Consider the following 26,620-nt stretch of genomic DNA (forward strand, 5'->3'; position numbering starts at 1 on the left):
AATCTCTTTCTGCACTCTGAGCATTCAAAAGGTCTCTCCCCTGTGTGGGTTTTGTGAGGGCTTTGAAGATGGCCACTGTGACTGAATCTCTTTCCACACTTTGAGTATTCAAAAGGTCTCTCCCCGGTGTGGGTTCTCTGATGACTTTGAAGATGGCCACTCTGACTGAATCGCTTTCCACACTTTGATCATTCAAAAGGTCTCTCCCCTGTGTGGATTCTCTCATGCCTCTGAAGTTGCCATCTCTCACTGAACCTCTTTCTACACTCTGAGCATTCAAAAGGTCTCTCCCCATTGTGGGTTTTCTGATGACTTTGAAGATGGCCACTCTGACTGAATCTCTTCCCACACTCTGAGCATTCAAAAGGTTTCTCCCCTGTGTGGGTTCTCTGATGACTGTGAAGATGGCTACTGACAGTGAATCTCTTTCCACACTCTGAGCATTCAAAAGGTTTCTCCCCTGTGTGGGTTCTCTGATGACTGTGAAGATGTCCACTGTCAATGAATCTCTTTCCACACTCTAAGCATTCAAAAGGTCTCTCCCCTGTGTGGGTTCTCTGATGACTTTGAAGATGGCAACTGTGACTGAATCTCTTTCCACACTCTGAGCATTCAAAAGGTCTCTCCCCTGTGTGGGTTCTCTGATGACTTTGAAGATGGCCACTCTGACTGAATCTCTTCCCACACTCTGAGCATTCCAAAGGCCTCTCCCCTGTGTGGGTTCTCTGATGGCTTTTAAGGCTGCCACTCTGACTGAACCTCTTCCCACACTCTGAGCATTCAAAAGGTGTCTCCCCTGTGTGGGTTCTCTGATGCTTTTGAAGACTGCAACTGTGACTGAATCTCTTTCCACACTCTGAGCATTCAAAAGGTCGCTCCCCTGTGTGGGTTCTCTGATGATTTTGAAGATGGCAACTCTGACTGAATCTCTTTCCACACTCTGAGCATTCAAAAGGTTTCTCCCCTGTGTGGGTTCTCTGATGATTTTGAAGACTGCCACTGTGACCGAATCTCTTTCCACACTCTGAGCATTCAAAAGGTGTCTCCCCTGTGTGGGTTCTCTGATGCTTTTGAAGACTGCAACTGTGACTGAATCTCTTTCCACACTCTGAGCATTCAAAAGGTCTCTGCCCTGTGTGGGTTCTCTGATGACTTTGAAGATGGCAACTCTGACTGAATCTCTTTCCACACTCTAAGCATTCAAAAGGTCTCTCCCCTGTGTGGGTTCTCTGATGCATTTGAAGATGGCTACTCTGACGGAACCTCTTTCCACACTCTGAGCATTCAAAAGGTCTCTCCTGTGTGTGGGTTCTCTGATGATTTTGAAGATGCTTTCTCCCACTGAACCTCTTCCCACACTCTGAGCATTCAAAAGGTCTCTCCCCTGTGTGGGTTCTCTGATGACTTTGAAGATTGCCACTATGACTGAACCTCTTCCCACACTCTGAGCATTCAAAAGGTCTCTCCCCTGTGTGGGTTCTCTGATGCCTTTGAAGAGTGCCACTACGACTGAACCTCTTCCCACACTCTGAGCATTCAAAAGGTCTCTCCCCTGTGTGGGTTCTCTGATGACTTTGAAGAGTGCCACTCTGACTGAACCTCTTCCCACAATCTGAGCATTCAAAAAGTCTCTCCCCTGTGTGGGTTCTATGATGCTTTTGAAGAGTGCTGCTCTGACTGTATCTCTTTTCACTCTCTAAACAGTCCAAAGGTCTGTCTCCTTTGTGGATTTTCTGATGCTTGTGAAGATTCCGTGTCTCACTGAATCTCCTTCCACTCTCTGTGCATTCGAATGGTTTCTCCCCTCTTCGTTGTCTTTGGTGCACAGGGAGCTGTGATCTGGTTTTGACGTGCTTTACACACTGAACGGATGTACTTGCCCTCATTATCCTCTGCTTTGGAAAACGTGCATTATGTGGTCTTCCATCTCTCTTCTCAGCTGTATGGCTGCCTTTCTTTCTCTTAGGTCTGCCTGGATTCCTGATGTTTTCTTTCAAGTCCACATTTTTATCTCGATCTGGCAACTGCTGATCCAGTTCCTCACCCCCCTCATTGCTCTGATCATCCTGGGCTGCAATAAGAAGAGATATCCCATTAACACCTGGAGGGCAGGTAAATTCTAAAAGCATCGATGTGACTGCAGGAGGAAAGGACTGAGGACCCATCGGCCTCCTTCGGCTTGCCTGATCTTAACCTCTCTCCCACCCTCCCCAGATATCTAGTCTTTCAGGATACCTCATCCCTAGAAGAGCCACACCTGAGCTCTTGCTCAGAGGGAGCTCCTGACCCTACAAATCCCAGTCCCTAGAAGGCCTCCTGTCCCTGCAGTGGGCTGTCTGATTGTACCAACCAAATGTTGCTCCGAACTCAATCCAAAATCCCCCATGGCTATTCCTTGCCTCTTCCAGAGCCAGTTTGGTGTAGTGGTGAAGTGTGCGGATTCTTATCTGGGAGAACGGGGTTTGATTCCCCACTCTTCCACTTGCAGCTGCTGGGATGGCCTTGGGTCAGCCATAGCTCTCGCAGAGCTGTCACTGAAAAGGCAACTTCTGAGGAGAGCTCTCTCAGCCCCACCCACCTCACAGGGTGTCTGTTGTGTTGCGGGGGGCGGGGGAGGTAAAGGAGATTGTGACCGCTCTGAGACTCTTGAGATTCAGACTATGGGGCCAAATATAAATCCAATATCTTCTTCTTGACATCAATACTGTTAGCTGATTCTTACTAACACAGAAACGGGGTCAACTAGGAGGGAGGGGGGGAAGAGTAGAAAGCCGTTTCCCAGGACTATCAAAGGTTGCCAAGGCTTTTTGAAGCCGGCCGTAGGTGCCAACTTCTCACCTCCTCCCCGGAGGCTCCAAGGCCAGCATCTCTGGGCAATGGAACACCAACGGAAAAGATAAGGGGGAAGCGCTGGGAATGTCTCATATGCAAAAGCAGCCTTTTTTTTGGGGAACAGTAGGATAGATGCGATTGCTTTGAAGTAGAGGGATAAATGGCCATAGATTGAAACAATCTCTATCAGTTCCAATTTACCTTCTTGCTTGGAGTAATGCTGAAGCTTCCAATAAATGCAGCTTTGTTTAAAACTACTAAGTCTGCGTTCTTGTGATCTTCAATGAACCCACGCCTGACACTCTGTTGCGGTGCGGGGGGGAAGGTAAAGGAGATTGTGACCTCTCTGAGAGTCTTGAGATTCAGAGTATAGGGCCAAATATAAATCCAATATCTTCTTCTTCTTGACATCCCCAGACGTACTCCTCCCCCCCGCAGCGGGCTGTGTGATTGTACCAACCTGCAGTGGAGACGCTGCACAGGTTGTCTGTAGTTTTCCGAGCCCAGTTCAAAGTGCTGGTTATGACCTTTAAAGCCCTATATGGCTTGGGACCTGTCTACTTTCTGGACCGCCTTTCCCCACACGAGCCCCAGAGAGCACTACGATCAAGCTCGTTAAATCTGTTCAAGATCCCCGGGCTAAAGGAGGCCCGTTTGACCACTACAAGGGCAAGAGCCCTTTCCGTGGCTGCGCCTGCCCTCTGGAAGGCCCTCCCTGAGGAGACCAGGGCCCTGCGGGATTTATCATAATTCTGTAGGGCCTGTAAGGCATATTTGTTCTGGCAGGTTTTTAATAACTAAATGGAGGCACTTTTAACTCTATGGGTGTGTGTACTATCTACCCCACAAGCGCATCAGAAATTAATTCAAAACAGACAGAGCGTGCCATCTGAACTGCATTTAAACTGTTTTAATATTTGAATGTTTTAATCATGTTTTATTGTTATAAGTTGAAGCTGTCATCAAATTGTGACCGTTGTTAGCCGCCCAGAGCCCGTTTGGGGAGGGCGGGATACAAGTGCAAGAAATAAAAATAAAATAAATAACTAAATGTTGCTCCGAAGTCAATCCAAACTCCCCCATGGATATGCCTTGCCTCTTTCTTGGCCTAACTGAATGATACTTACTGTCAGGCAGCTCATTTGGGGAGGAAATATGCTCTTGAGATCCTCTTGAGAAACTCCCCAGCTTTTCTTTGGATGCAAGGCGATTGTCTTTCTCCACCAAAGTCTCTCTTATACTTCTGGCTTCATTTGCAGAGAGAGAGAAAGAAAAAGTAATCATTCTTCTATCGGGAAGGAAATAAATTCAAGAGTAAAAATTCTTCTGGAATCATGGTCAAGATCTTAGCCCGCAATCCCAGCCAGTGTAAGAGGGACAGATCTGTGTGGCAAAGCACCCTAGTTCCCCTCAAGGGTTAATGTGAGTATTAAATGGTCTGTCTGACTTGCAGATGTTGATGATTTCACCCCGTCCCCCAACGTTATCTTTTTCAAGGCTGGCTTTGGTGAATCCTGAGAACCTGTATCCAGTTGTGTAACCAGGAGTTAGGGGGGACTGGGTGGGTGCTGACAGCTTCTGGAAGATTCCATCAAGGAGGACCCTCGATTGGGTCATTTGGACCACCTGACAATACAGAGGTAAAAGTATAATACCAGAGGGACCCGGGCTTGGGTTCTTGACAGGATCTTTTCCAGGTCACAGTCAAAGGGGATGTTTGTAATCCCATCCAGGGGGGAGGGGGTGTTGTAAATCTAAGCAGCAGAGAAATGAGGATCTGGCCCCTTTCAGATTCTTTCTCAGGGGCTCTTTCATCTCCACCTTTGCCTCCGGCCGGGACACCTTCTCAGTAACACCAACAAAATGGGGTCACACTTCACATTACACGCAACAAGAGAAACAAACACTGTGGTGTACTGGCTAACAATATTTAGTAAAACCTTTTTAGAAAGCGGCTCCGTGACGCAGAGTGGTAAAGCAGCAGTACTGCAGTGTGAAGTCTCTACTCACGACCTGAGTTCCATTCCTGCGGAAGCTGGTTCAGGTAGCCGGCCCAAGGTTGACTCAGCCTTGCATCCATCCTCCTGAGGTCGGTAAAATGAGTCCCCAGCTTGCTGGGGGGAAAGTGTAAAAGACTGGGGAAGGCAACGGCAAACCCCCCGTAAAAAGTCTGCCGAGAAAACATTGTGAAAGCAACGTCACCCTAGAGTTGGAAACCACTGGTGCTTGCACAGGGGACTTTTCTTTTCCTTTCCGAAAAACCATACTTTTTTTGTACATTAGAAAAGGACAAGAAAGGTCCATTCTCACATTACAATATTACAAGAAAGGTCCAATGTGCACCCAGAAACTTACCATTCAATCCTTCTGGCGCTTGCTTTCTGCCATCAAAAGGAACGACTTGCTCCTAATAAAAATATTGTAGAGAGCAATTTGCCAGCAAGCTCCAGAAGGCTTTTGCATCTGGTTAAAGAAGTGGTTCAGGACTGGTTTAAGCTCCTAATAAATATATATATACATTTAAGTGGGACTAAGTTTTTACCAACAATTAACAATATCTTAAAATTTAAAAATTATCTTTTTCCATTCAGCTTTGTAGTGTGTCCTGTTGTTATCGCCATGGTTTATCCCACAATGAGAGAATTTGAAAAAAACACATGTTGCAGAAGAGCATTTCCATTCCAAGAGGCTGACAACCCTGAAAGAAATAAGAAGGACTACTCTTGAGGAAGAAGTTCATTGACAAAATGAGCCTATAGCTCATCTAAATCTGAGAGGCTCACTGGAGCTCTCTCTCTAGGCCCGTAGCCAGAAGATTTCTGGTGGAGGGGGCGCAGAGAAAAAAAAATCCGTGGGGGGGGGGGGGCTGCGGAGCAGCGGTGGGGAATTCGGGCGGGGGCCGCAAGAGTGGTGATGAGAGTTGGGGCCACTTGAAAAACGGCGGGGAGTTTGTGTGGGGGCAGCCAGACACAGAGTGTGGAGATCGAGCGAGGGTCGCAAGAACAGCAGCGCAGAAATCAGGGGCTGCAAGAGCGCCGGGGAAAGGAGGGGCCATACATGTTGAGGGTGGTTTGGGTGGAGCGGCCGTGTCCCCCTGGGGCCTCCCTTAGGTACGGGCCTGCCTCTCTTGTAATACTGTGATCTGAGAATGGACCTTTCTTGTGCTGTTATAATGTACAAAAACATTATATGGTTTCTCCAAAACGGTTTTACCAAACATTGTTATCCGCGACACCTTCTCAGGCTTCGGTGACGGCCACAACACTGGTCTCAGTCGCCCCTTACCAAAGGTGGAAAGGCTTCAACATGATTGTATTGCTGTTCAACAGTTTGATTCCTGCATCAGCCCAGGGGTACCAACTCACACCTTTGGCCTCTGTGAAAGCTCCTTACCCAGAGAGATGACGCTTCCATAGTTCTCCCGCATGACTTCCCTGTAGAGAGTCCTCTGGCCCGGATCCAGCAGGGCCCACTCTCCTGGGGTGAAGCAGACAGAAACCTCCGCAAAGGAAATGGGGAACTGAAAGAAAAAGCAGATTCCCTCGTCAGCAATCACAAAATCTAGAGTTGGAAGGGACCTCCTGGGTCCTCTAGTCCAACCCCCTGCACAATGCAGGAAACTCACAAACCCCTCCCCCTACATTCAAAAGATTTGAATTGCTGTCAGACGGCCATCTAGCCATCTTTCTTGTTTTCTTTCTTTTTAATGGTTTTAACTGTCTTATTGTGGGATTTAATTGTTTTATTATATTGTAATCTGCCCTGAATCCGACTTGGGAAAGGGCGAACTAGAAATCCGCAAAATAACTAAATAAAATAAATAAACCTCCAAGGAAGCCTGTTCCATGCCGGACAGACATTGCACACTGGAAGGGAGGAGTCTGGGGCAGAACAGGATATACGGCTTGGCATGGGGAAAGGGAGCTGCATTTTGATCTTCTCTCATCTGGACCGTTGTAGAAACTGTGGGAGCAAAAGCCCTCCTCCCCGAGAAAGAAGGGGGACCCAGGCCGTCTACTGCTCATCTCCCCTACCTGGACTGGAGGTAAAGCAGCCGTTTCCACACCTCCAGCAAGACAGCGGGTCAACAGCATCTCTCCAAAGCCTGTTCATAACAGAAAGGAAGAAGGGAGGGTGTTTGACTTCTTATTCCATTTGTTTTGTCACTCCCTGCTTCACGTAACCCCATCCCAGGCGTCCGAGAGGTTGCCCTGTGTACACTCAACACATTCTTTCACACTTTTTACTAAATCCTGGGAGAAGCAGAAGAGAAGTACCCATGAGACTCGGGGTGAAAATCTCTGCCAACATATTTCAGACTTCAAATGAGCCCTGGAAACTCTGGAGTTCCTAAAGTTACAGCATCCCTGCTGGATCAGAGCACAAACTCAGGAATCCCATTCTTCTGCCGGCTGGGCCCTTCAGTCTGGGCTGGGGGTGGATATAGACAGAGGTGGAAATGACATTGCATGAAATGTCACCATCGCATTCAGCCCAAATCCCAGATGTCACTGGAGCATTTCTGGAGAATCCAGGGAAGGGGTATCAAACACTCGACCCGCGTGCCAGAAGCAGCCCACCCAGGGCTTTGATCAGACCCATGGAGCTCTTTTCTGCCCCCTCTTGTCCTTACCCTTTGAACCTCGAAGTCTACCTCCCTTTCAGTTTTCAGGCCCCTATAAGCTCTGAGGCAGAGTCTCCTTCAGCTGGTAGCTTCGAAAGCTCTTTGAAGCCCCCCTTGAAGCTCCCAGGCTGAGTCTCAGTTCCCGGCTCTTCCTGCCTTTCTTTGCTGCTGCTGCAAGGAAATCGTGGGGTGGATTTTAAGGTCAGTTCCATGTTTTCCTTGCAGCTTTGTCTTTGCTCTACAATGGTTTCAAATGGAGTGGAGAGGGTTACATTTTCAGAGTTCCTATAGGCAGCTCAGACTCCCACTTCCTTGAGTTGTGTCCTTGCAAACAAAAGGTTGATGCTTTCAGCCAGCTTATCTGTTGAATGGCCCCAATCTAGTGAGTACTCTAATGTGGGAACCCACAGCCAAAGGGGGATATTGTACTGGAAAGCCATTGCCAACCTGAGTAGATTTGGGGGTGGGGGAGAAGCTTACAATGCCATTTCACTGTTTCCACAAAGTCAGACCCTTTGTGCTTTTTTTATTTCAAAATTGCACTGCCAAATTCCACTGATCCTCCTCCTTTCAAACTTAAAAAAAAATGAAAAAGTTTCAAGCATGTTTGTATTAAGTTTAAAAATATCTTTTAACTGTGTTTGTCTGTGTCCGTTATAAAGTTTATATCTCCACCAATGTTCCCCCTAAGCTGAGTTTGTGTGAGCTATCTCACAGTTTTTTAGCCTCCAGCTCACACATTTCTGTCTTAGCTCAGGAAAAATGGCCCCAGAGCAAGCTAATTCATGCAGTACCTCATAACTTTAATGCCAATAGCTCACAAAGTAGATTTTTTGCTCACAAGACCCCACAGCATAGAGGGAACATTGATCTCCGCTACCTGACAATATATTTTATGAGACACACAGCCTGGCCCCACAAAGTCCCATTTGTGTCAGCTCCAGCCCTCCTAACGAAGGAGTTTGACACCCCTGATCTAGGGTACTCTCCGTGCCAAGCTTCACACCAAGGCCCCCCAAATCTACTGGGGTTCCGGCCACACCCTGTCATCCCAATTGCACAATCCTGTTTCCCACAGTGGCCCCTCAGATGCCCCTATAAGCACAGGCGCCACATTTTCCCCTTGATTATTGGCCTCTAGGAACTGGGTTCCAGCGCTGTGACCTTAATGCTCTCCCCATCACATTCACGGGGTGCCCCAATTGCCTGCAGGCACAAAGAGTCCTTACCAGAGGAGAGGGCATCTTGGGCACCCTCCTGGGCCTGCGCGCTCTGCCCTTGCTCCAAGGAAGCTCCGTCTGCCCCAGAGAATGCAGCTTCTGCCTTCACCGATGGTCCCCACATCTGAAACAGCAGTGAGGGATAGGGGTCAGAGATGGAAAGGAAAAGAGGCCAAGTACTGGATCCTGCCCCACTCCCAGACTCTGCACCCTTCCATCAGCAGACCTGGTCAGTTATCTGAGCAGAAATTCTCTAGAAGAAGCTTCTGAAGGAGGCTGAGAAATCTCCCATTTGGAGGATTAACACTTGGACAAATATCTCTCAGGGAAAGTTTAGGAGAAGGTCAGATATGGAATGGGACGCAGCTGGAGGAAACCCCCTCACCTGCTGCTCTGCCTACCTCATTGCTGTCAGATGGCCATTAGCGTCTGCTTATAAACCTCACCAGAAGTAGACCCCACCACCTCCTGAGGAGGCCCATTCTACTGAGGAACTGTTCTAACTGTCAGGAAGCTCTTCCTAATGTTGAGCTGGAAACTCTTCTGATTTAATTTCAACCCTCTGGTTCTGGTCCTACCTTCTGGGGCCACAAAAAAGAATTCCACACCATCCTCTAGATAAGAGCCCTTCAAGTACTTGAAGATGGTGATCATATCACCTGTCAGCTACCTCCTCTCCATGCTAAACATGCCCAACTCCTTCAACCTTTCTTCATAGGACTTGGTCTCCAGACCCCTCACCATCTTCGTCGTCTTGCTGAAGGAAGCTGAGAAATCTCCCATTTGGAGGATTAACACTTGGACAAATATCTCTCAGGGAAAGTTTAGGAGGAGGTCAGATATTGATAGGGACGTAGCTGGAGGAAACCCCCTCACCTGCTGCTCTGCCTGCCTCTTCTCCTCTGCCTGACTCAGGAGGAAACCTTCGGCCAAGGCCACCGCCTGGGAACTGGTCTCCGGCCCACATCCTCTGACCCAGCACTGCATTTCCTGGGGCAGGAGGGCCAAGAACCGCTCCAGAACCACAACGTCCAGGACCTGCTTCTTGGTGCGCCTCTCCGGCTCCAGCCAGTGGTTGCAAAGGCGATGGAGCTGGCTGCAAACCTCTCGGGGCCCATCAGCCTCACGGTAGCAGAACTGCCGGAAGTGTTGGAAATGTGTGTCTGAGGTCACAGTGTCCTTAGGCAGGACCTCTGGCACAGGGCTTTCCCAGAATTCAACGTTGCTCCCAGCTTGGGTGGGATGGGGGCCTTTCCTTGCCGTCTTCCCAGCTCCAGGTCCTTCTGGGTCCTGCTCTTCCATCTCCTTCCCCTTCTCTTGGGCCACCTCCGACTGTGTCAATGTTCCTTTAGTGACTTGACTATAAAGAGAGGCTTCTTTCTGTGGTGGGGGAAAGAGAGACAGAGATAGTTACGTGTCACGAGGAAAGCAAATGAGAATTGCCCCGGTGGATCAGAAGAAAAGTGCTTCTTGTGGTTTGTAGATCAGGCTTAGTTTCATTTTGCTATGTAATGTAATGTATGTAACATACAAAACTATTTTAGATATGCCTCCTTGGTTCTTTGGGAAAGTGAATTGTCTCTGCTTGGCTCTTGAAGGATGTTACGAGCTTAGCCTCTCCAGCAAAGAGGAGATCTTTGGGGGAGGCTGAAAACCAGCTCCTCAGGGCTCTCCTCTCAACTAGAAAGAACTCTTAGTGCTGAGTGCACTTGCAGGGAGAAGAGCATGACAATAGTTAATGACCCTCAGCATTCCACAATCAAAAAGGGTACATTTGCACATCACTCGCTAATTGCCATATATTTATCTGCTTCCCCATGTTTCCCCCCAGAATTAGATCCAAACAAATGCAGTCTCTATAATGGTCCGGGTGAGAAAGGCTCTGAGCTCCGCTCCCTTCACCAGTGCCAAGCTATACATCCTGTACCGTCCATTCCTGTACCATATGGGGACCATATAAACTAAGCTTGTTATCCCTGTTGGGTCCTCACAACTCTTAAACATCTTCACTGTGTTGTGTGCTAATCTGCTGCTCACCCTCTTCCTATAGATATGGACTGCTAGCCTCCATTTCGGTGTATCTGAAGAAGCGTGCACAGCTCTAACGTGACCCTCTATAACCGGCATCTCCTGCCACCAAACTACAGAAAATTTTGCTCGATGCCTAAAAAGAGCCCCTAAAACCAGTGCTGCTTGTTGTTTAAAGTGCCTGTATTCAAATGAGCCTGCTTCGGCGGGGAGGACCGGATAGAAATCAAATAAATAAGTAAATGTAAAGTTTCACTGCTTCCCACCAATTCCCCTCTCAGGACTTGGCAGAACTCCCACCAACAGGTGCCGTTTCTCAGTACCCAGAAATACTGCCAGGAAAAGGGGGGGGGGAGCAGGAGCCCTAAAGCTGCTTACAAGTACAAACAATGAGGTAAGGAGGATGACCCCCCACAAACATGAAAATAGTCATTGTAATATCACCCAAGCCCCTGAAAGCAGAGAATCCTAGAGTTGGAAGCGACCTCCATGGTCATCTAGCCCAACCCCCTGCACAATGCAGGGAACTCACAAGCACCTCCCCCTCAATCCAGAGGACCCTCATTGCTGTCCGAGGGCCATCCAGGCTCTGTTGAAACACCTCCCAGGAAGGAGAGCCTAGTTAAAGCACAGAATCCTAGAGTTGGAAAGGACCTCCAGGGTCATCTACTCCAACCCATTGCACAATGCAGGGAACTCACAAGCCCCTCCCCCTGAATCCACAAGACCCTCATTGCTATCCGAGGGCCATAAGGGCTCTGTTGAAACACCTCCCAGGAAAGAGAGCCCAGTTAAACATAGAATCCTAGAGTTGGAAGGGACCTCCAAGGTCATCTAGTCCAACCCCCTGTAAAATGCAGGGAACTCACAAACCCCTCCCCCTCAAGCCACAGGACCCTCATTGCTGTCAAAGGGCCATCCAGCCTCTGTTGAAAAACCTCCCAAGAAAGAGAGCCCAGTTAAAGCATAGAATACTAGAATTGGAAGAGACCTCCAGGGTCATCTAGTCCAACCCCCTGAAAAATGCAGGGAACTGTGAATTCTAGAGTTCAGCCCCCCGCACAATGCAGAGAACTCACAAGCCTCTCCCCCTCAATCCACAGGACCCACATTGCTGTCAGAGGGCCATCCAGCCTCTGTTGAAAAACCTCCCAGGAAGGAGAGCCCAGTTAAAGCATAGAATCCTAGAGTTGGAAGGGACCGCCAGGGTCATCTAGTCCAACCCCCTGCACAATGCAAGGAACTCACAAGCCCCTCCCCCTCAATCCACAGGACCCTCATTGCTGTCAGAGGGCCATCCAGCCTCTGTTGAAAAACCTCCCAGGAAGGAGAGCCCAGTTAAAGCATAGAATCCTAGAGTTGGAAGGGACCACCAGGGTCATCTAGTCCAACCCCCTGCACAATGCAGGAAACTTCGAAGCTCCTCCCCCTCAATCCTCATTGATGTCAGAGGGCCATGCAGTCTCTCTTGAAACACATCCCAGGAAGGAGAGCCCCAGTTAAAGCATAGAATCCTACAGTTGGAAGGGACCTCCAGGGTCATCTCGTCCAACCCCCTGCAAAACGCTGGGAACTCACAAGCCCCTCCCCCTCAATCCACAGGACCCTCATTGCTGTCAGAGGGCCATCCAGCCTCTGTTGAAAAACCTCCCAGGAAGGAGAGCCCAGTTAAAGCATAGAATCCTAGAGTTGGAAGGGACCACCAGGGTCATCTAGTCCAACCCCCTGCACAATGCAGGAAACTTCGAAGCCCCTCCCCCTCAATCCTCATTGCTGTCAGAGGGCCATCCAGCCTCTGTTGAAAAACCTCCCAGGAAGGAGAGCCCAGTTAAAGCATAGAATCCTAGAGTTGGAAGGGACCGCCAGGGTCATCTAGTCCAACCCCGTGAACAATGCAGGGAACTCACAAGCCCCTCCCCCTCAATCCACGGGACGCTCATTGCTGGCAGAGGGCCATGCAGCCTCTCTTGAAACACCTCCCAGGAAGGACAGCCCAGTTAAAGCACAGAATCCTACAGTTGGAAGGGACCTCCAGGGTCATCTAGTCCACCACCTGCACAATGCAGGGAACTCACAATCCACAGGACCCCCATTGCTTTCAGGGGCCATCCAGCCTCTGTTGGAAAACCTCCCAGGAAGGAGAGCCCAATTAAGGCATAGGATACTAGAGCTGGAAGGGACCTCTAGGGTCATCTATTCCAACCCCTGCACAATGCAAGGAACTCACAAGCTCCTCCCCTCAATCCACAGGACCCTCATTCCTGTCAGGGGGCCAGCCAGCCTCTGTTGAAACCCTTCCCAGGAAGAAGAGCCCAGTTAAAGCATAGAATCCTAGAGTTGGAAGGGACATCCCGGGTCATCTAGTCCAACCCCTGCACAATGCAGGGAACTCACAAGCCCCTCCCCTCCATCCACAGGACCCTCATTGCTGTCATAGGGCCATCCAAACTCTGTTGAAAAACCTCCTGGGAAAGAGAGCCCAGGTAAAGTATAGAAGCCTAGAGTTGGAAGGGACCTCCAGGGTCATCTAGTCCAATCCCCTGCTCAATGCAGGGAACTCAGAAGCCCCTCCCCCTCAAGCCACAGGACCCTCATTGCTGGCAAAGGGCCATCCAGCCTCTGTTGAAAAACCTCCCAGGAAGGAGAGCCCAGTTAAAGCATAGAATCCTAGAGTTGGAAGGTACCTCGAAAGTCATCTATTCCAACCCCCTGCAAAATGCTGGGAACTCACAAGCCCCTCCTTCTCAATCTAGAGGACCCACATTGCTGTCAGAGGGCCATTCAGCTTCTGTTGAAAAACCTCCCAGGAAGGAGAGGCCAGTTAAAGAATAGAATCCTAGATTTGGAAGGGACCTCCAGGGTCATCTAGTCCAACCCCGTGAACACTGCAGGGAACTCACAAGCCCCTCCCCCTCAATCCACAGGACGCTCATTAATGGCAGAGGGCCATGCAGCCTCTCTTGAAACCCCTCCCAGGAAGGAGAGCCCAGTTAAAGCACAGAATCCTATAGCAGGAAGGGACCTCCAGGGTCATCTAGTCCAACCCCTTGCACAATGCAGGGAACTCACAAGCCCCTCCCCTCAATCCACAGGACCCTCACTGCTGTCAGGGGCCCCGCAGCCTCTGTTGAAACCCCTCCCAGGAAGGAGAGCCCAGTTAAAGCACAGAATCCTAGAGCTGGAAGGGACCTCCAGGGTCATCTAGTCCAACCCCCACACAATGCAGGGAACTCACAAGCCCCTCCCCTCAATGCACAGGACCCTCCTTGCTGTCAGGGGGCCCCCGCAGCCTCTCTTGAAGCCCCTCCCAGGAAGGAGATCCCAGTTAAAGAACAGAATCCTAGAGCTGGAAGGGATCTCCAGGGTCATCTAGTCCAACCCCCACACAATGCAGGGAACTCACAAGCACCTCCCCCTCCATCCACAGGACCCTCATTGCTGTCAGGGGGCCCCGCAGCCTCTCTTGAAGCCCCTCCCAGGAAGGAGAGGCGGGTCCTTCCCTGCAGGCTTCCAGAGCCCACACTGCTTGCCAAGCCCTCCCGCCTCCTTTCGCGGGGCTCCGTGCATTGAGCGAGCGGGGCTGCCTTCGGGGAGCCAGAGCCGGCGTGCAACAGCAGCAGGAGGGGGCTGCAAGACTCACCAGTCCGCCGGCTCCGTTCCCCCAGGGCCTCCGGGTGCAGCAGCCACAGCGCGCCGCCCTCGCCGGGAAACCCTCCCCGGCCCCTGGGTTCCGCGCCCCAACAGTTCCGGCCTCCTCCAAGAGTTCTGGCCCGGCGGCACCGGCCTCCCTCCCTCCCGGGGGCTCCCTCCCTCCCTCCTTCTTCCTCCTTCCTGCCTGTCCGCTGGCTCCGTTCCGCCAGAGCTTCCGGGCGCAGCAGCCACAGTGCGCCGGCCTCGCCGGGAAACCGCTCTCCAGCCCCTGGGTTCCGCCCCCAAGAGTTCCGGCCTCCCAGCCCCTGCCTGGCCCAGCGCACCGGCCTCCCTCCCTCCTCCCTTCCTTGCAGGTGGGCGGGGCTCCTTGCCATCCGTTGTCTCTTAGCCCCGCCCGGCCTTCTCCCGCTCCCGTTTCCTTGCAGGGCTCCCTGCTTGTCTGCCTTGCAGCAGAGCAGGCAGAAACTCAGCGGGTGAAGTTCGGCGCCTGGTTAGGGTTGCTAAGTCCCATGCAAGAAAAATCCGGGGACTTTGGGGGTGGAGCCAGGAGACTTTGGGGGTGGAGCCAGGAACAAGTGTGTGACAAGCACCGTTGAACTCGAAAGGGAGTTCTGGCCATTGCATTGAGAGAGACCCCTGCACACCTTTTAAATGCCTCCCCTCCATTAGAAACAATAAGGATATGGGCACTTTCTTTAGGATCTTATAGAACTGGACCCCCTGGTCCAATCTTTTTGAAACTTGGAAGGTGTTTTGGAGAGAGGCACTGGATACTATGCTGCAAATTTGGTACCCCAACCTTAAGGCCCCCCCCCCTTCAGCCCCAGATACCCGCGGATCAATTCTGTATTATACCCTATGGGAATCGTTCTCCATAGGGAATAATGGAGAACGATTAATAATACTAATTTTCCTTCTCCCTTGCTTTCTGATGACCCTGAAGCGGGGGAGGGCCTCCAAACTGGGGGATCCCCTGCCCCCACCTGGGGATTGCAGCAAACCAAACAAATAACGAAGAAAGCATCAAATTCACGTATACAGATTTATCAGAAATTGATATCGCTATAGTTATGATAATTTTTGATAAATTTGTATAAGTGAATTTGATGGTTTCTTCCTTATTGTATCACGGTATTTGTTTGGTTTGCTGTCTCCCCTTGATTCTCCCTGGTTCTCTTACCCTCCTGGGGATTGGCAACCCTACCTGGCATGTTGAAATACCTGCCATGTTCTTATTCCAAACAATTCCGATAGTGAAAGAAGATAAACAATTTAATAAATGGCAGAGGAAACTTTCAGAATTTATATGGGCTGGCAAGAAACCAAGAATTAAAATGAAGTTCCTGACTGATGCAAAGGAAAGGGGAGGTTTTCAAGTGCCGGATTTAAAATTATATCATGATGCAGTTTGTTTGGTGTGGATAAAGGAATGGATAATATTATTAAATAAAAAATTATTAACATTAGAAGGCCATGGAAATATTTTTGGTTGACATGCATATTTGTGCTATGGAAAAAGTAAGATGGATGGTTTTTTCTCACACCATTATATAAAAAGTAATTTGTAAAAACTTGGTTGAAATGCAAGAAATATGGTGATGAGAGGAAACCGCTTTGGATTGTGCCGACAGAAGTAATAAAATTATATTCTGATATTCAGGAAGAAAAACTGATAACATACAAACAATTGCTACAAATACAAGGCGGCAAGGTGGAATTAAAATCGGTGGAAGAACTGGATTATAAATACAATTGGTTTCAATTGCAACAAATTAAAAGTCTGCTTGAACAAGATATTAGAAATGATGGAATAAGACAAGATCAAACTGAACTGGAAAGAATGCTGTTTGACGATAATGAAAAAATGATTTCGAAGATATATAAATTATTATTGAAATGGTCTATAGAGGATGAAGTGATTAAATCTCAAATGATAAAGTGGGCAATTAACATAAAAACATTCAGATGGAACAATGGGAATATTTATGAAAGACCTCTATGAAAATATCGACATGCAATAACATCAAATAAAATTGTTTTAAAATGTTATACAGATGGCATATGACCCCTAAGAAACTGTCAAAAATGAACAGTCAGATGTCTGATCGTTGTTGGAAATGTAAAAAACGTGAAGGATCATAAGAACATAAGAACATAAGAGAAGCCATGTTAGATCAGGCCACTGGCCCATCCAGTCCAACATTCTGTGTCACACAGCGGCCAAATATATATATATATATATATATATATATATATATATATATATATATATATACATACACACACACACACACTGTGGCTAATAGCCACTGATGGACCTCTGCTCCATATTTTTATCTAACCCCTTCTTGAAGGTGGCTATGCTTGTGGCCGCCACCACCTCCTGTGGCAGTGAATTCCACATGTTAATCACCCTTTGGGTGAAGAAGTACTTCCTTTTATCCGTTTTAACCTGTCTGCTCAGCAATTTCATCGAATGCCCACGAGTTCTTGTATTGTGAGAAAGGGAGAAAAGTACTTCTTTCTCTACTTTCTCCATCCCATGCATTATCTTGTAAACTTCTATCATGTCACCCCTCAGTCGACGTTTCTCCAAGCTAAAGAGCCCTAAGCGTTTCAACCTTTCTTCATAGGGAAGGTGTTCCAGCCCTTTAATCATTTTAGTTGCCCTTTTCTGAACTTTCTCCAATGCTATAATATCCTTTTTGAGGTGCGGCGACCAGAACTGCACACAGTACTCCAAATGAGACCGCACCATCGATTTATACAGAGGCATTATGATACTGGCTGATTTGTTTTCAATTCCCTTCCTAATAATTCCCAGCATGGCGTTGGCCTTTTTTATTGCAAACGCACACTGTCTTGACATTTTCAGTGAATTATCTACCATGACCCCAAGATCTCTCTCTTGGTCTGTCTTGATCTTTCTATCACATGTGGTGGACTTGTGAAAAGGCTACACAATTTCGGCAAATGATTCAGCAAAGAAATTACAAAGATTTTGGGTTAGAATATAAAGAAGGCACCAGAAATCTTTTTGTTGGGATTACAAATGGAAAATTTTTCGAAACAAGATAGAACATTACTTTGGTACATGCTTTCAGCTGCACGGACATTATATGCGCAGTTGTGGAAGCAAAACAAAATACCAGAAAATTATGCATTGGAGCAAAATGGACAAGCTTACTAGAGTATTAAAAGAACTTGACATAGATAAGTTTAACAAGGAATGGGAGAAATTTCAAAAATATATTGAAAAAAAGTGGAAGGTAAAAGGACACTTGCTGATTTTTAATAATGGTTAATTTTTTTCTTTTAAAGTAAAGTGCTAGCAAGTGTTTTAGTTAACTATAGAAATATATAATGTTTTTCATTTATAAGGTTTGGGACCAATGGACTACAATTAAGATAGGCAATGTTAAGAATTAAGTATAATAATACTATAAATGGATTATTAATGAAGGTAGTAGTAAGTAATTTTGCTCTTCTTTGTATTTTATTATAGTTATAAGTTCTTTTTTAAAAATAGGTTTTTAAAAGGTTAATATTACCGTTTACTTTTTTTATATTTTAAGTAGAATGCACCGGGGAAGTCACAGAAAGGGGAGAGGGAGATGGGAAATGTGATGCAATATTGTGATATTTATTTTTGGATAGTAATTGATTAATGTTGCGAAATAATAAAAATTGTTTTACCCGAAATACCTGCCTGTCCGGAGAGTGGTCAAGAGAAGCCCCACCGGGGCGGGAGGAGCCAGGGGTGTAGTCAGGATTCTAGAAGTCGGCCGGGGGGGGGGGGGCTTTTTAAAAAGTCAGGGAGCCCCTTTCCCAGCCACAATGGGGCTTAGTGCTTCTCAGAAGCTTTCTGGGGTTGGAGCAAAAGCTGGAGGTTCTGAAAGTGGCCAAGTCGAGGCAGCCAATCCTAAAACTTTGGAGTCAAGACGGGACTGCAGTGTGCAAGCAGCCAGCAGCTGGATCCCTTCCTCCCCTTCCCGGTCCATTCCATGCAGCTGCCTCCACCACCTGCTTCTCCTCCTTCTCTAGCACAGTCATGGACACAGAGAGAGAGAGGCTGTGCCCCAGAGGGCCTTCTGGAAGTCAGGAGGCCCAGCCGGGAAGTCAGGGGGCAGTGCCCTCGTGGGCCCCCTGTGAGTACCGTTCCGGGGGGTGGGAGCAGAGGGGAACGGAAGGGCCAGCCTGACTTGTGCTAAGGATAAGCAAATGCAGTCCAATGAGCGCCCAGCGCATTTTGTAGGGAGCATACGGGAAAGGGTGGGCTGGTGGAGTTGCAAACCTCTAGGTGGGGCTTGGAGATCTCTTGGAATTACAGCTCACCCTCTCCAGGCTACAGATCCAGTGGATACTTTGGTGGGGGGGGGGCGGTGGACGGACTCCATGGCATTGCACCGCAACTAGGGTTGCCAACCTCCAGTTAGGGTCTGGGGAGGGATCTCCTGGCATTGCTGCTGTTCGATAGTTGACTAGAGAGATCAGATTCCCTGCTTCAGCAGTCGAGCCCTATAGCCCGGTGCCTTGATGAGCTCTCCTCCCCAACCTCCTTCCTCGCCAGGCTCCGCCTCCAAATCTCCATCTCTTTCCCAACACACAGCTGGCCACCCTGCACCCCACTGAGGTCTCCCTCCTGCGCTGGCTCCACCCCCAAATCTCCAGCTGGCCACCCTGCACCCCACTGAGGTCTCCCTCCTCCGCTGGCTCCGCCCTCAAATCTCCAGCTTTTTCCCAACACACAGCTGGCCACCCTGCACCCCACTGAGGTCTCCCTCCTCTGCTGGCTCCACCCCCAAATCTCCAGCTCTTTCCCAACACACAGCTGGCCACCCTGCACCCCACTGAGGCCTCTCTCCTCCGCTGGCTCCACCCCCAAAATCTCCAGGAATGTCCCCACCTGGAGCCAGTACTGAATTAAAGGGAAGTTGTTCATGAAGAACTAAATCAAAAACCTGTCGGCAAAACAACCACAAAACACTGCAAATGTTACAAAATGTTGTATCTATTCCTAAGCACTTGATATCATGAAATTTGTTTCACATATGATGACTCACTGGGACCTTCAGCTTCCAGCATCCCAAAACAGCTCATTAAAGGTGCATACATAGTTTGTCTTGAAATTAGGGTGGATTCTACATCTCTTTCAAAAAATCCACAGGTAGTCCCCAGGTCCATTGTGACAGCACATCGCTCGGATATCTGTTTTTCGAATGCTTCCTCAGGTGCTAGCGTGTTGTAGGGACTCAGACACCAAATCACATCACTCTACAATTCAAACAATGTCAGTCATCAATGGCTGTAATTCTTTGCCGCTCAGTAAGGCAAGGAACGCCAGCCATTGATGACTGACATTGTATGAATTGTAGAGTGATGTGATTCTAAGCATTCAGGCCAGTGGCCCATCCATTCCAGCACTCTGTGTCACATAAGAGAAGCCCTGTTGGATGAGGCCAATGGCCCATCCAGTCCAACACTCTGTGTCACATAAGAACATAAGAGAAGCCCTGCTGGATCAGGCCAATGGCCCATCCAGTCCAACACTCTGTGTCACATAAGAACATAAGAGAAGCCCTGTTAGATCAGGCCAATGGCCCCTCCAGTCCAACACTCTGTGTCACATAAGAACAGTCCTTGTTCTTCCTTGCGGAGAACCCGAGGACTTCTTCAGAGATCAACAGGATGGTAGTTTTTAGGTGTTCCCAGAGTGCTTCTGGAGAAGGGTCTGTGGGGCAACTGGGGTCCTCAATTCTTGACTGGAGTTTTGCCTGGAAGGCAGCTTTAACTTCGGCTGACTGAAGGCTGCCAACCTGAAGCTTCCTCCGAGGGATACCTCCTCTCCTGGGTGTGGGTTTAAAGTGAAGACGGAGATTGCAGCGTACAAGACGATGATCCGTATGACATTCCGCACTGGGCATTACTTGGGTGTGTAAGACATCTCGAAGGTCTCTCTGGCACACCAGAATGTAGTCGATAAGGTGCCAGTGCTTTGTCCTGGCGTGTGGTAGATTCTTCTTCTTCTTCCAATATTGAAGTCTCCTCCATCGGTTGGGAGTCAGAGTCTCCTGGGTCAATTTCCAACTTCTCTAGTAGTTTCACTGCTTCATCTGGATTTCTTGCCATCAGTCTTTCCCCCTCTCTGAAAATTACTATAGAAGCTGGATAAGCCCATGTGAACTGTATTTTGTTCTGGAAGAGCCTCTCAGCATATGGTTTCATTAAGCTCTTTTGCTGCAATGTTTCCTGACAAAAATCTTGTCTTACAAAACCCTTTTTCCCTTCATGTTCCAGTTGTTTGTTCTTCTTCAGAGCTAGGAATACTTGTTGTTGTAATTTCTCCCTCGCAAATTTAACTATCACAGTACGTGGTTCCCCTCCTCTCCTTTTACTCCGCAGTCTGTGTACTCGCTCTATCTGCTCTTCATTTAATTTTATTCCCTGCTCTGAAATCCATTCCATCATGCTCTTCTCTAGCTTTTTTGCATCTACTTCTGAGATTCCATGTACAATTAAATTGGCCCTTCTATTCCTGTCCGAAAGCTCAGTGATTTGTTTCTTCAGCTGGTTAATCTGCACCTTATTTTCTTTTGTGGCGCTATCAGCTTTCAATGCCAGTTCTTTGACCCCTTTTAACTCCATATTTATTCCAGAGAAGAATTTTTTATTAAGAAAATAGACATACAAAGAAAAAAGAATAAAAGACATAACATACAAAACAAAAAAGGAAAAATCATACATTCCTAACAAATCACATCAAGACATCTACATACAAACAACTAACATTTGCAACTAAGCCCAGCCATACCACTGGGAGGTGGAGAGGTTTAAGTATCAAAGGAAAAGCCGAAACATGATTACTCCAATGTAAAGCCACTACTTTTAACCCATTTATAAACAGGATCCCAAACCTCTTGACATTTTTGTACATTACCATTTCTTAATCTTGCGGACATTAGATCAGATTCTGCAGCGTCCAGCAACTTATTAATAAATTCATCCCTAGTGGAGGTTTTATCACTTTTCCAATATTTAGCGTATGCTATTCTGGCAGTAGTAACTATGTACAACAACAGTTTCAGTTTAGACAGAGGTAAGTTTTGTCTACAAATATTTAACAAATAAAGTTCCGGTACATGGTTAATTTGTACTTCCAAAATTTTTTGAATCCAAATATTAACCTGTGACCAGTATTTTTTAGCCTTTTTACATTGCCACCATATATGAAACAGAGACCCTTTAGCTTCGTGACATTTCCAACATTTATCAGAATACGTGGGGTAGATTCTAGCCAACCTGTCTGGTGTAAGGTACCATCTATATACCATTTTATATAAGTTTTCTTTCAATTCTGCTGGCTTAATCAACTTTAAGTTCTGTTTCTATAATTTTTCCCATTCTTCCAAATCTATGCTGTAACCAAAATCTTTCAGCCAACGTATCCATGCTTCTTTCACCACCTCATCTTGCATCTTAGTTTGCAATAGCCAATCATAAACTTTAGAAATTATCTTCTGTTTGGAATCCAAAATAAGATCTAATTCCATCGGCTTATTCGTGAAGCCTTTTTCCTTGTCCTTACGAAATCTTGATTTAATTTGACACTGAAGCCACCAACTTAGCTTAGGAAGCTCCTCCTCAATCAGTTCATTCTGGTCATTCAACAAATAAGTGTAATCTTGTAAATTGTCCCATTTATACAAGTTTGGATGAGTCAGAGCTTCTATCGGAGAGAGCCACTTGGGAGTATAGGTGTATTGATCTTTAATTTCATTCCAAACCTTGTACAGAGATCTTCTTATTTCATGTCTAAAAAAGCGGCCAGTTTTAACTGGAGCATGATACCACATATAGCTATGCCAGCCTTCACCCAGGCCGGCCCCTTCAATAGTCAGTAATTTTCTATTATCCAACTTGCACCAAACTCTCAACCAAGCAATACAGGAAGCCTTGTAATACAAATTCCAATCAGGTAGGGCAAGGCCACCCCTTAGTTTACTATCTTGTAAAACTTTCAGTTTGATTCTAGGTTTTTTGCCTTGCCAGATAAAAGTCTTAATCATGGAGTTGAGTTGTTGGAAAAAGGATTTAGGTAGAATAATTGGAATTGTTTGAAACAGGAATAAAACCCTCGGAAGAGTATTCATTTTAATTGTAGCAATTCTACCTAAAAGTGAGATTTGAAGATCTTTCCAGTTGGTTAAGTCATTACGAACTTCCTTCAATATTTTCCCATAGTTATCTCTATATAATGACTTTAAATCACTCGTAAAGTGGATTCCCAAGTACTTTATCTTCTTTTCGTGCTTAAACCCTGAGAGATGCTCTAATACTTCAATTTGGTTTTTGTCCATATTTTTCGTTAAAATTTTGGTCTTAACAACGTTCAATCTAAATCCGGATACTCCTCCAACCTCACTTAGTCGCTGCTTTAAAGGAAGAATCGATGAGGAGGGGTGTTCCAAAGTAATTACGAGGTCATCTGCGAACGCCATAATCTTAAACTCTATGTTGTTGATTTTGGTCCCTTGAATTTGGGTATCTTCCCTAATCTTCTTGATTAACGGTTCCAACGTCAGAATAAAAAGTAAGGGGGATAATGGGCACCCCTGTCTGGTGCCTTGTTCAATTTCTATTGAGTCAGACAATACTCCATTAAAGCTCACTTTTGCTGTCTGCTTAGAATAAATCGCTTCAATCATTCTGGAATATCTTTCACCACAGCCAATTGCCGTCAATATCGCTTTAATAAAGTGCCAGTTCACATTGTCAAAGGCCTTTTCTGCGTCTACAAAGATGGCCGCAAATTCTTTATCGGAATGTTCTTTGTAGTATTCAAGTGCATTCAATAACAATCTTACGTTCTGGTTCATTAATCTACCTGGGACAAATCCAGTTTGATCTTCATGGATTAAGCTCGCAACTACTTTCTTCAACCTGTTAGCTAATATGGCTGCGTAGATCTTATAGTCACTATTCAAGAGCGAGATTGGTCTATAGTTTTTAATTTCTGAAGGGTCGGTTCCTTCCTTGTGAATAAGTGTGATTAAAGCTTCTTTCCAGGAATCCGGAATCTCAGCTGTATTATAAGCATTCTCCACTACTTCCTTGAAAGGCAGCAATAGTAAGTCTTCGAAGGCTCTAAAAAATTCAATCGGAAGTCCATCTGGACCTGGTGTCTTGTTACTTTTTTGGGTTCTGATTACATCAACTATCTCCTGTAATGAAATGGGATTCTCCAAATTTGCTTGTTGTTCTTTTGTTAGTTGTTTCATCTCAACCCCTTTTATATACTCTTCTTGTTTAGATAATTCAATCTTCTGCTTTTTATATAAATTTCGATAGAAGTCTTGAATGATTTCTTTCATTTGAGAATTTTGGAATACTTCTTCCTTAGCTTCATTCTTCAGCATTTTTATTATCTTCTTCTCCTTCTCCTTTCGCAGTTTATAAGCCAACCATCTACTCACTTTGTTAGCATTTTCAAAGTAATTTTGTCTTGTCCATTTCAGTTTTTTCTCAATTTCTTCCGCCAAGAGTGTGTTTATTTGGTGCTGGGTGAAGGTAATTTTGGCCTGTAGCTCCCTAAGGTTTCCGGCCTTCTGTTGTCCCTCAAAGTATTTCAGTTTTGTTATCAGTTCATTATAGGCCTTCCTTTGGTCTCTCTTCCTCTTCGATGAATATCTAATCGCGATTCCTCTGAAAAAGGCTTTAAATGCATCCCAAATAATTGGAATCTTCGTATCTTTTTTCAAGTTAAGTTTGAAAAACTCCTGAATCTCTTTCTTGGCTTGATCCAAAAATTGAGCCTCTTTTAAAATTTGTAGATTCAGAGACCATCGAAGACTTCTTGGCTGTTCTTGCAATATCAACACAATCGGGTTATGATCTGCATAAGACTGAGGAAGAATATCCGCTTGGTTGACCGACAATATCATACTCATAGATATCCAGGACATATCTATTCTTGACCACGATTTATGTGCGTGAGAATAAAAAGTGAAGTCCGTTGTGGTCGGGTTTTTAGTTCTCCAGGCATCCAGCAAACTTAATTCTTCTGCCATTTTCAAAAAGGAAGGAGGTAGTAAGTTCCGATTTTTCTTCTTTTTCCGCGGGTCATCGTATTTTTTGTCCATTTTAATATCAAATATCGCATTGAAGTCTCCAACGATACAGTATCTATCTGAGTCGAATTCCCTGAGTTTAAGGTATAAAGCTTGATAGAATTTCTCTTGGTTTTCATTAGGAGCGTATATGTTTCCAAGAACTGTTTTAAGACCGTTTAGTTCCACTTCAACTATTATGATTCTCCCTTGTTCATCCGAATATAAACAACTCGACTTAATATGATGAGATACGAATATAGCTACCCCCTTCTTTTTTTTAAGAGAATCACATGATGAATATAAAGTACCTAATTTCTTGTTTTCCAAATACTTGACGTTGTCTCTTCTAACATGGGTCTCTTGCAAACATGTAATTTGTGCACCCGATTTTTTCAATTGTTGGAAAATTCTCTTTCTCTTTCCAGGTTCATTCAAGCCGTTGACATTTAAAGAGAGTATTTTAGTTCTTAATTTGGAGTTCATTTTGCTGAATCGATACTACCAGGTATTTTGGCCAAGTCTTTCTTAGTTTGGAGTCTGGTTCTAACCTTCTCTCGCTTCTTTTTGGGGGAATCCTCATCCGTAGATTTCCTGGCACCATCCTGATCTTCTCCTGATTCAGAACCATCTCGCTTAACACACTCATCCCAGAATTCTTCCATCTTCGCCTCAGTGGTAATGTTGTACCGCTTGGTTTGATATGTAAAGAACAACCCTTGGGGGATAAGCCATCTAAATTGTATTTCGTGTTGAATTAACCATTTGGACAATTTCTTAAATTTAAATCTTCGCTGCCGGACACTCCAAGGTACTTCTTTCAAAATTTTTATACTTGTTCCTTTCCAGTTCATATCAGACTCTCTTGTTTTTCTCAAGACCCTTTCCGCAGTTTCAGGACGGACAAATTTTACCTGGACCTCCCTAGGAAGTTTAAATTTCCTTATATAACTTGAAGAGACTCTTTTGGCCCAGAGAATATCTCTTGGACCTTCTTCCAATAGTTCTTCCTCATCGACTTTTAAAATCTCTGTGATCTTACTAGTTAGATCTTCTTCCTTCTCTTCTGGTAAATTTTGAAATCAGAGAATGGTTGCCGCCTTTTCCATTTCAAGTCTCATAACACGATCTTCCAAGTCTGATAATTCTGTTTGGTTTTCTCTAAGCATATTACTTGTTTGCCTATCCCGATTTTCCATTCTCTCAACTTTAGCAGTTAGCCCGTGCACCTGTTGGGTGTTAGCTAACAATTGTTTTTGAAATTCTGCCAGTTGGTCATTAGTTCTCTTAATCTGATGCATCAGATCCGTTTTCATCTCATCAAGAGCTTCTTGATTCTTTTTAAAGCCGGCAGTGACAGTATTCTGTAATTTTTCTATGGCATCTTGGTTGACAGAACCTGGAGTTACTTTACCTCCCCCAGCCGGGGGGGTACCCTGTAAGAATTTTTTAATCTTGGTTTCCGTCATGGCAGTCTACTGCCTCAGGGCAATACCTTAACCCTCTTTAACAGTTGTTGACAAGCAAGGTGACTCAACCCTCAGCAAAATACTCCAGTAATAATATTCACAAACAGTATAATAAAGATATGAGCTAATTTAACAATCCCAAGGATCACACCCTCCCAAAAAACCAGAAAGGCAAGGCAAGGCGGTAAAACAAACTCAAATAACTAATCAAATAGGTACCATACCCACTAGGAAAAAGGATCCAATTTTGAAGGAAAAACAATGATCAGTAAGTTATAAATACAGTCTTATCTTATCTTGTATATTCTTTCTTCTGTCTTCTTCTCTCTTCTTTCCCCAAACTCTTCTTCCCAAAATCTAATATTAATGTTCTAGTAACTGGCAACAAAGTTCATGAGTAAAGTGGCCATAAAGTTCATAGGCACTGTTCATTAATATAATGTCCAAATTAATCCTGGTACTTCCAGTGGTCTAGCCTTCTCAGGTCTTCTTATCTTCTAAAAAATCTTGAAAGGTCACTATAAACACCATCGGCAGAGTCATAAATCCAATAAGGTCTATAACTGTCTCTGTTAGTGTCTCTGTCTCTGTCTCAGCTTCTGTTATTTATAGTAACACTAGGACCCAGGAGCTTCAGCAGAGCGCAGCCGCAGATAAACTGCTCAGAACTGCAACTCTGCTCTTTAGATT

At 46.0% G+C, this 26,620-nt stretch overlaps 1 protein-coding gene across 1 annotated transcript; it reads right to left on the reverse strand.

Moving 5' to 3' along the window:
* Nucleotides 1-362: 362 nt before the first annotated feature.
* LOC132590534 (oocyte zinc finger protein XlCOF6-like) lies at nt 363-25,126 on the reverse strand (the record flags this gene model as incomplete). The annotated part of the gene is made up of 4 exons (XM_060263464.1): nt 25,013-25,126; nt 23,025-23,465; nt 4,280-4,458; nt 363-1,500 (listed from the first exon to the last, which is right to left on the reverse strand). Coding segments are annotated over exons 1-4 (1,872 nt in total), but the record flags the coding sequence as incomplete, so codon positions are not given.
* Between the last annotated feature and the right edge of the window lie 1,494 nt (nt 25,127-26,620).

The sequence above is a fragment of the Heteronotia binoei genome, chromosome 2, assembly GCF_032191835.1.
Source record: "Heteronotia binoei isolate CCM8104 ecotype False Entrance Well chromosome 2, APGP_CSIRO_Hbin_v1, whole genome shotgun sequence".
NCBI classification, from domain to species: Eukaryota; Metazoa; Chordata; class Lepidosauria; order Squamata; family Gekkonidae; genus Heteronotia; species Heteronotia binoei.